This window comes from Nicotiana sylvestris, chromosome 12 (genome assembly GCF_000393655.2).
Source record: "Nicotiana sylvestris chromosome 12, ASM39365v2, whole genome shotgun sequence".
Taxonomy (NCBI): Eukaryota; Viridiplantae; Streptophyta; class Magnoliopsida; order Solanales; family Solanaceae; genus Nicotiana; species Nicotiana sylvestris.
In genome coordinates this window covers 3870081-3881008 of record NC_091068.1, presented here as the reverse complement: position 1 = coordinate 3881008, position 10928 = coordinate 3870081, and the positions used below count along the sequence as shown (strand labels likewise).

General features: G+C 41.8%; 1 protein-coding gene across 1 annotated transcript; it reads right to left on the bottom strand.

Annotated features, from left to right (window-relative positions):
- Positions 1 to 3622: 3622 nt before the first annotated feature.
- Positions 3623 to 4258, bottom strand: LOC138882624 (uncharacterized). The gene has a single exon (XM_070163226.1). The coding sequence runs from the start codon at positions 4256 to 4258 to the stop codon at positions 3623 to 3625; it is 636 nt and encodes a 211-aa protein (XP_070019327.1).
- Between the last annotated feature and the right edge of the window lie 6670 nt (positions 4259 to 10928).

The window sequence follows — 10928 nt, the reverse complement described above, 5'->3', positions numbered from 1 at the left end:
TAAAATAAAAGAAATAAATAAAATTAACATAAAACTATGAACATACCAGTTGTGTGATTGAAAGGAAATTTGACTCTTGATTAGTGAAAGTGAAATTGAAAGCCACAGAAATGATGATGAACAGTGCTATAGCTCGGTGGGAAATTAGGGTGCAAAAAGGGTAAAAGGGCTAAAGAACTCTTATTTATATTTAACAATGGTAGAACCCACCATCTTACCTTAGCGTGGTCCACAGAATATCACCGCGGTTCGTGCTTTTACCTTTTTAACGAGCTGCTGCAAAGACTGGACCGTTGAGAGCAAAAAAACAAGCGAGGCCGCGAAAGAGTAATGCGGATAGCGAAATTTCAACCATGGACGCGAATACAACTTTAGAGAGTTGCTATTCTGGAATTTTCAAGTTTGCGTCCACTGGCCATTTACTCCCCGCGAAAAGCACCCGCTGACCGCAAAATTTTGAGCGCGGTCTGCGTAAATCCCCATACTTAGGCAAATTTTGTCAGCAACACTCCTACACAACACAAACAATTCCTACACAAACTTCACAATCAGTTAATCCAAAACAAAGCCTAAACTAAGAAGAAAATCAAAAATGAAAGAAAAACACATGGGTTGCCTCCCAAGAAGCGTCTGATTTAACGTCGCGACACGACAAATGTTACCATCAATCACTTGAAGTGGATCATTGCCACCACGTGGCTGTCATCAAACTTTCCAAGATAATGCTTCACTCGGTGCCCATTGACCCTGAATATTTCACCATTTTTGTTTTTCAAATCAAGAGCACCAAAAGGAGTTACATGCACCAATTCAAAAGGGCCACTCCATTTTGACTTGAGCTTTCCCAGAAACAGTCGTAGCCGAGAGTTGAATAGAAAAACCAAGTCACCCTCCTTGAATTCCTTGCTTCGAGCATATTTGTCATAGAAGTACTTCATTTTTTCCTTATACAACGACGAACTGGAATAAGCATGAAACCGTAACTCATCAAGTTCATTTAGTTGCTCTACCCAGAGATTGGCAGCTACATCCTATTTAAGGTTTAACTTCTTCAGCGCCCACATGGATTTATGCTCTAACTCAACTAGAAGATGGCATGCTTTCCCAAATACCAACGAGTACGGAGGCATTCCAATTGGAGTTTTGTACGCAGTTCTGTAAGCCCACAAAGCATCGTCAAGTTTCCTTGACCAATGCGTCCGGTTTGCATTGACAATTTTTGATAATATGCTCTTTATCTCCCTATTGGATATCTCAACTTTCCCACTAGCCTAGGGATGATAGGGGGTTGACACATTATGATTGACACCATACTTCGAAAGTAAAGTATCGAAGGCCTTGTTGCAAAAATGAGACCCCCCCTATCACTGATGATCGCCCTTGGAGTGCCAAACCTAGTGAAGATATTTTTCTTTAAGAACGCCACTACACTCCTTGCCTCATTGTTGGGAAAAGCCACAGCTTCGACCCACTTAGAAACATAATCAACAACAACCAGAATATACGTGTTACCACATGAACTCACAAATGGTCCCATGAAGTCAATGCCCTACACGTTAAAAATGTCAATATCAAGAATAGTGGTGAGAGACATTTCATCCTTCTTGGAATTTCCACCAGCTCTCTGACACTTATCACATCTCTTAACAAGCTCACTAGCATCTTTATGCAGGGTGGGCCAATAAAATCCACATCTGAGAACCTTTGAAGCAGTTCTTGCCCCGCCATGATGACCACCGTAGGGCGAGGAATGGCAAGCATCAAGAATATCATTTGCTCCTCCTCTGGAACACATCTCCGGATCACACCATCACTCCAAATTTTGAAAGATATGGCTCGTCCCAATAATAGTCCAAGATGTCTCGTTTAAGCTTTTTCCTTTGGTTAGATGAGAGCTCACACGGGGAAATGTCGGTCACAAGAAAGTTAGCCACATTGGTGAACCAAGGAATACCATTCAAAGACACTGAGAGGAGTTGTTCATCCGGAAATGAGTCATTAATTTCGAGGCTATCATGGGGCCTCCCCTCCTCTTCCAAGCGGGACAAGTGGTACACCACTTGGTTTTCACTTCCTTTTCGATCTATAATTTCAAGGTCAAACTCTTGAAGCAAAGAACCCATCTCCTCAACCTAGCGTTAGAGTCTTTCTTTGTCATCAAGTAACGGAGTACCGCATGATCGGTGTGCACAATCACTTTGGTAGCCATGAGATATGGCTTGAACTTTTCCATGGCGAAGACAATGGCTAGTAACTCTTTCTTGGTCACCATATAATTGACTTGGGTGTCATTCATCGTTTTGCTTGCATAATAAACAGGATGAAATATCTTGTTGATCCTTTGCCCCAAAACCGCTCCTACCGCAACGTCACTAGCATTGCACATGAGCTCAAATGGTAAGCTCCAATTGGGTGCGGTAATGATGGGAGTGGTAGTCAATCTATACTTGAGAAGCTCAAAAGCTTTCATGCAATCATAATTGAACAAAAACTTTGCATCCTTTTCTAGAAACTTGTACAAGGGATTCACCACTTTTGAGAAGTCCTTGATGAACCTTCGGGTAGAATCCCGCGTGCCCAAGAAAGCTCCTAACTCCATTGATGGAAGTAGGAGGAAGGAGCCTTGAAATCACTTAAATCTTTGCCTTTTCCACTTCAATACCACTTTTGTAGATCTTATGGCCGAGGACAATTCCTTCCTCAACCATAAAATGACACTTTGTCAAGATTATTCAAACACTCATCAAAAGAATCACCCACAAACCACATCCGTGAATATTGCCATCATGCACCGTTGAAAAGTAGTCGGCGCATTACATAGACCAAACAGCATCCTTGAGAATGCAAATGTGCCATATGTCAAGTAAAAGTGGTTTTCTCTTGGTCTTCTGGTGCAATGAGAATTTGGTTGTATCCTGAATACCCATCCAAAAAGCAATAGTAAGCACGCCCGACAAGTCTATCCAACATTCGATAAAGAAAAGGTTTTGAAAAGTGATCTTTGCGGGTCAGTTTGTTCAGCTTTCGGTAATCCATGCATACCCTCCATCTGGTAATAGTCCTAGTGGGGATCAGCTCATTTCTCTCATTTTTTATCACATTCATACCCCCTTATTTGGCACACATTGTACCGGCGAAGTCCATGAACTGTTCGAAATGGGGTATACAACCCCTACATCTAGCCACTTGATAATTTCCTTCTTGACAACCTCTTGCATTGCCTCCTTCAGCCTTCTTTAATGTTCCACGAAGGGTTTGACATCATCCTCTAGTATACTTTTGTGCATGCAAAAGGTGGGGCTTATACCCCGGGTATCTTCCATTGTCTAACCTATTGCCTTCTTCCGCTTTGAAGCACTACAAGGGTGGATTCTACCTGCGCGTTAGTTAAGCAAGCGGAAAGAATTACTGGTAAAGTATAACAAAGGCCTAAGAACTCATACCTAAGGTATGAAGGTAAAGGCTTCAACTCCAATATGGGAGGCTCCTCGATTGAGGGCTTTGCTGGGAGAGTCTTCCGGTTCTCTAGGTCCAAGGAAAGTTTTCGGGGCTCATATGTATACGAACCCATTCCTTGCAAAGCATTGACATATTCAATTAAGCCTTCGTTCTCCTCCACATCCTAATTCAACAACACAACTTCCAATGGGTCTTCCACATTAATAACAACACTTGTGTCTTCAACAATAACCTCGGTCACAAGATCCACAAACGAGCACACTTCGTTGCTATTACGCTGCCTCATTGACTTGCAAACATGGAACACAACGTTTTCATCACCCACCCAGAAGGTGAGCTCCCCTGCTTCCACATCAACTAAGACATTCCCTGTAGCTAGGAAATGTCTCCCCAATATGATTGGCACCTCGTAGTCAACCTCACAGTAAAGTATCACAAGATCTGCGGGAAGTATGAACTTGTCGACCCGAACTAGCACATCATCAATTATCCCTAATGGCCTTTTCATTGTCCTGTCCGCCATTTGTAACCACATGGATGTGGGTCTTGGTTGCCTAATCCCCAATATCTTAAACACAAAATATGGCATCAAGTTAATGCTTTCTCCCAAATCACACAAAGCTTTGGCAAAATCGGCACTACCAATAGTGCTTGGGATTGTAAAGGCATCGAGGTCTTCTAGCTTTGGAGCCATGGAATGCATAATGGTACTCACTTTATGTGTAATTTTGATTGTTTCACAGTTTATCAATCTCTTCTTTGTCACCAAGTCCTTCATAAACTTGGCATACCCCTGCATTTGCTCTAGAGCTTGGACCAAAGGCACATTTATGGATAAACTTTACATCATATCAACCAATTTCTTGAACTGATTCTCTTTGTTCTGTTTTGCTAGCCTTTAAGGATATGATGGAGGAGGCCTTGGCAAAGGAGTCTTGGCTTTGGGCACTACCGTTTTCGGTATGTTTATCACATGTTCCCTAGACGGGTTCACATCATTTTGTGTCTCCTCCACGTTGTCATCAATGTTTATCCTCACTTCATCATTCACATTCTCATCATTCACTTGCACATCATTGCCTTTCTCATCATCATCTTGCACTAACACATCATCACTCACAATCTTCTTTGAATTAGAGTACTAGCAACTCCACCTCTAGCACTCCTTGTAATCACCGCCATAGCATGGCCTGTATTGTTCCCTCCCGTCGGGTTTACTACCGCGTCACTAGGTAGTGCCCTTTAGGGCGAGTATTCAAAGCTTGAGAAATTTGGCCAAGTTGGACTTCCAAGTTGCGGATCGAAGTGTTATGGGAGGATAATTGGGCATCAGAGTCGGTATTTTTCTTCATAATTTGCTCAAATATGGATTCAATATGTCCTATCTCATTGTTGGACGAGCTAGGGCCTTGAGACGAAAATGGAGGCGGGTTGTTTGGTTGTTGATATATAGGAGGCCTTTGAAAGCCCGGCCCCCGATTCCCTTGATTATTATTATTATTCCAACCCCTTTGGTTGTTGTTGACTCCCTAATTGTTACTCTTATTGCCACTCCAGTTGCCTTGGTTACCTTGGTTGCCCCAATTTTGATTGTTGTTCCTGTCGCGCCCCCTTTTTACTCACGGAGTCCAGGTTAACAACATTCATTGGGAACAACTCATTTCTTTTTTGGAATTGGGTATTTGACGAGTCGCCACCTAACGGGTTAAGGTGTATTAGAACACCTAGAGAAATTAACTCATATAACTAGTTTGCATTACCAGATATTGGGTAAGGGCTCGAAATAACCTTGAGTGGAAGGTGTTAGGCACCCTTTGCGGTCCACAACGGTAGGTCCCGACAGAACTCAATTACGTGAATTAATCATTTAATAGATAGGCAGTCTAAGTACATATATACAAATAAAGAAAGTTTAATAAATAGGTAGTCTAAGAACATGCATGCAAATAAAGGAAGTTTAATAGAAAGGTGGTCTAAGCACACATATGCAAAAAAGGAAGTTTAAAAGATAGGCGGTCTAAGCACATATATGCATATAATATAAGTTTAATAGATAGGCGGTCTAAACACACATATGTAAATAAGGTGAGGGAAGTCCTTGGTTTGCTAACCTATAGGATCACATCTGTACAATACCCGATAAGCCTTCCTCAAATAGAGGGGTTACACGTGGCATTAGCGCACAGTGCACAAGTCATCATATCTTTTACTACCCAATTCCCTCCCCTTGGTCATAGCCTAAAACGTTCTAGAAACCTTAAGATATATCATATGTGTGCACTACTTGTCCCTTTACTTATATAGTTCCTGAGGTATTAAGGACTTCTAGTTAAGGTGGATCTAGACTCTCCTACAGTAATTAAAAGGAGAAAAATCTAGGCGACAAACAAAACAATTAGGACTGTCAAGTAAAGAACAATTAAGGAGGCTCACATTTTACTTCCACAAATAGAACAAACCAATACACGTCTCAGACAGTAGTATTTTAGACATTTGAAAAGAATCCTAATGACAGGATATCTAGGTGAATATAAATTAGAACATATGCAAAGCATTATTAAAACGAGAACCAATACCTAATCAGTTTGCCTACTGATTTGGAGGGGGTTGTTAGATCTGGATAGTTAATCAGAAGCACAGTTTTACAATTTACATGATTTTAGTCGCCCTACAGGCTTGCCTAGGCGTGTATCAATGATATCCTATGGACATGATCTCTCGTCAATCAGAAGTGCAACAACCAGCAAAACCATTTTAAACAAGAAATTTGGGTTCATTAGATCCTATGGGCATGCTGTCTAGATGTGAGGACTAATTTGAGACAATGCAACAATTTTAAAACATGATTGGCATGCAAGGATTGATTTTAAACTAACCAAACATAATGACCAGAGTGTAGTATTGGTTTTAGACCGTACAAGCATGGTTTCTAAGTGCTAGATATGTTGAACCTATTTAGCATGACTCCTAAATGCAAAAATTAACTTTTTAACTTATAAGCATGATATCAAAATGTGTAAGACTGATTTTTTACTTATAGGTATGATATCTAAACGTGCAACACAGATTTTAACTTATAGGCATGATATCTAAACGTGCAAGACTGATTTTTAACTTATGGACTGGTGGTTTGGACAAGTACTCCTTGATCTTGTCGAAAGCTTTCAGACAATCTTCGGTCCAACTTGTTTCAACATCTTTCCTTAACATCTTGAATATGGGTTCACATATAACTGTAGACTGTGCTATAAAGCGACTAATATAGTTGAGACGTCCCAGGAAGCTCATCACATCTTTCTTTCTCTTTGGCGGTACTAATTCTTGATTAGCCTTAACTTTGGACGGGTCTAACTCGATCCCTCGGCGGCTGACAATGAATCCCAATAGCTTTCCCGCAGGAACCCCGAATGCACATTTTGTGGGGTTCAGCTTTAAATTATACCTCCTTAACTTGTCGAAGAACTTTCTCAAATCCGCTATGTGATCTACGACCCTCTTGGATTTGATAATGACGTCGTCAACATACACCTCTATTTCTTTGTCTATCATATCATGGAAAATGGTTGTCATGGCTCTTATGTAAGTAGCCCCAGCATCCTTTAGACCAAATGGAATCATCTTATAGCAGTACACCCCCCATGGTGTAATGAAAGCTATTTTCTCTGCATCTTCTTCATCCATCCAGATCTGGTGATAACCCGCGAAGCAATATACAAAGGATTGGAGCTCATGCTTGGTGCAATTGTCGATTCGGATGTGCATATTTGGCAGTGGAAAGTCGTCCTTGGGACTTGCTCTGTTTAAGTCTCGATAGTCAACAAATACTTTGACTTTCCCATCTTTCTTCAGAACTGGTACAATATTGGCTAACCAGGTTGGGTACTCAACTACCTTGAGAACTTTGGCCTTGATCTGCTTAGTGACTTCCACCTTGATTTTCAGGCTCATATCTTGTTTGAACTTTCTGAGTTTCTGCTTCACTAGCGGACACATTGGATTGGTAGGTAATTTGTGAGCCACTATGGATATGCTCAAACCGGTCATATCATCATATGACCATGCAAAGATATCCTCATATTCCCTCAAGAAACGGATGTACTCCTCCTTCTCTGTTGGTGATAAGTGAATGCGTATGCGAGTTTCCTTGACAGTTTCGGCGTCTCCAAAATTTACCACTTCGGTTTCGTCCAGGTTGGACTTAGGCTTATTCTCAAAGTTCTCCACCTCTCCAACAATTTCCTCAGCTATTTCATCTTCTTCCTCCGAGTCACTATCCTTATGTTGCGTTGTCTCATTACATGTCACAGTCATTGGTTCATCAGGAAAAGTAATAATGACATTGTAGAAAGAAAAGTGTGAAAGATAATAATGAATAATAAATAGTAATGCATTTGATTTAAATTCTGAAAGTATCCAAAACAAGTACGTCTTGATGAATCGAGCAATTATTTTGAAACAAGTGCGTCTTTAAAACAAAACCAAATTCCTGAAAACATCTAAAATGCCTATCATTGCTATAGAAATAAATTAGTCTAAGTGCCAAGCTACCCTGGGACTCGGCAGGCCCGGGATGGTGTGACAGTCTAATTCCTGAGAACGGCTCCTTTCTCCATGGTCTGAATGGTGAGCCCTTCTTCCTCCTCCTCCTCGATTATTGCACTACAATCCATACCTTCATCCTCTAGGAACAAATTCCTCAGCCCAGCTAAAGCTTCCTCCTCTACTGGTCCCCATATTGTATCAGCCTGGTGAAAAGTTTGACCCAGATGTGGCACTGGTTTCTCGAGAGGGTAATAAGGTCCACGCCATGGAGTCAACCAATCATCATACTCTTTACATGTATATTGGTATCCGAGCCCAAAGGTAGTACCATGATGTTTCAGTTGTATAGGTTTAGTAATGCCCTGGAGATTCTTCCCAAGGCCTTTGTCGGGTTTATACCCAGACCATGCCAGTATGCTCTCTATTTGTTCCGCCACCACTTGTCCTTTTAATTGCGTTGACACGCTCGACGTGATGATAAGTTTCTCCACCCAATCTCCTTCTATTTTCAATAACTGGGATGGTTTGGTTAGTATAGATGGGTTGCTCCCATCTTCGTGAATGATCACCTCCTGATGGTTCCATTCGAACTTCATGGCCTGGTGTAGCGTAGAAGCTACAGCTCCAGTAGTATGTATCCAAGGTCGTTCCAATAGTAGATTGTAGGAGGCAGATATATCTAGCACCTGAAATTCAACATCAAACCAAGTCGGGCCCATCTGTAGGCAGAGGCTAATTTCCCCAATTGTGGCCCTTTGAGACCCATCGAATGCTTTCACATTCATGCTTCCTGCCCCTATTTCATGAAAACCTTTGCCCAATCTTTTCAGAGTATCCAACGGGCAAATGTTGAGGCTTGAACCTCCATCTATCAAAACCCTGGAGACGAATTTGTCTTCAAACCGCACTATGATATGCAGTGCCCTGTTGTGGCTTAAAAACCTTTTGTACAGCTGGTCGATGGGTTCAGCAATAGCGGTGTATTGTCTAGGTGGTTTGCGAGCAAAGTTGGGTTGGGGTCTTGGGTAGTTTTGGCGAGTCGGAGGTGACTGAAAATGAGATGGTTGGGAATTATAGGTGTGATAGGCAGTGGTTGGTTGGGAATATCTGGGAGATGAGGGTTGGTGTGTGGGTGGAGGTGTTTGGTATGTGAGTGGAGATTTTGGGCATTGAGCCACCATTACTTCCCCCATGTCTTTCTTCTTTGATATGCCGCCTAATTGTAGTGCTTTATTCGTGGCCTGTAGTGCCTCAAAATTTGTCACCATCCGGCTTTTGATACCTTCTTCAATCCTTTTCCCGAGTTTGATGATATCGGAGAACTTGTGATTTTCAATAACTTGTTCATTTGTTCTTCTCCTAGTGTTGGTCTGACCTTGGCTGCTTCTGACCTCTATCGAGTAGCATACTCGCGGAAAGTTTCAACTGGCTTCTTCTTTAAATTCTGGATGTAGAAGACATCCGGTGCATTCTCCGTGTTGAACCTGAACCGGTCTATAAATTATGATGCTATACTCACCCAATTGGCCCACTTCTTAGGGTTCTGGCTTATGTACCAGGACAGCGCATTTCTGGTAAGACTTCTCATTAAGAGCTTCATTCAGATCCTTTCGTCTTTTCCAACCCCCACAAACTTGTCACAATAAGTTCTCAAATGAACCTTGGGATCACCTGTTCCGTCAAACATCTCAAACTTGGGAGATTTGTAACCCTCCGACAGTTCTACATCTGGTTGTATGCATAAATCCTCGTAATTCAAACATTCTATCCCCTTACCTCCTTTAACACCCTGAACTCGACTTGTTAGCTTTTTGAGTTCCTCGGCCATGTTCTGGATGAGCATGTCCTTCTCAGAAGATTCTGGTGTATACGAGAGAGGTTAAGTGGAGTAAGGTAGGGTTTCCACGTATATAGGGTTGTTTTGGTGAGTGTTAGGGACTTGGGTGTAGTGGTGATCGTTGGTTGAGATTTAAGGATCGGGAATGGGTTGTGGTGTGTTTTAAGAAGTATGATAGGTAGTGGTTTATGGGTACTTGTTAGGGAGATGATGGTGTTGTGGAGGAGTAGGTATTGGTAAAGGATTGGGGTTGTGAGGTGGAGTTGCATATTGACGTGGTGTAGGAGGATTTTGTGGATGCTGGTTTGGTGTATTTTGAGGAGGTGGTGGGTTTTGAATATTCTGTTGATTAATGTCCGGGACGTTCAAAGTGAGGGAGAGGTTTGCTAAGTTGCGGACCTACTCGAGTTCTCCTTGTAACTCCAGTATCTTTTGTTCCAACCGTAAGACCAAGTCACCTTGTGTCGGAGTATTCCAACCATCTAAAGTTTTTGCATTCTCATTGTCTCTTCTGTTGTCGTCCATTCTTGCCTCTCCCTTGCCTTTTGGATTACTTGGAGGAGGAGGAGGTGGAGGGCCTCTAGATCTGGTGTGATATACTGATGATGCCAGTATGTGCGAACCAACCCTAAGGGATGGGAATAATAAATAAAATAAAGAAAGACAAAAGGTAAACCGGTTAGTAAGGGTTCTGAAAAGTTTGCGATAAACACATATTGCGGAAATGTAAATTTATGTCCTAATTTGGGAGCCTCGTTGTGCCCGAGGTAGGCCTAGCGACAGCTAGATTTGGAGAAATTCAGTGCCAATAATTGTCTCATTTCATTAATGTTAAAAATAGACAACCCAACACGAAACTAGATAATGTTACTAATGGCACTTGGCCTTATTACATTTTTAAAAAAGAAAGTAAACCCAATCTACTTGGTCCCAGAAGGACCCTCTCAGACCAGATGCTATTGTCGATCAATTCCACCAGTTCGCGCAGGTTTAGCAGTAAGAATGCCCTGCCAAATGTTCTCATTCGTTTCCTTCAGCGCTCTGGCGATCGGTGACTCTCTTTATCATTTTCCCTTCCAATTTCATCAGA

Coding starts and splice junctions, on each gene's coding strand:
- LOC138882624 (XM_070163226.1), bottom strand. CDS start 4,258: ATGCAGGGGTATGCCAAGTTTATGAAGGACTTGGTGACAAAGAAGAGA.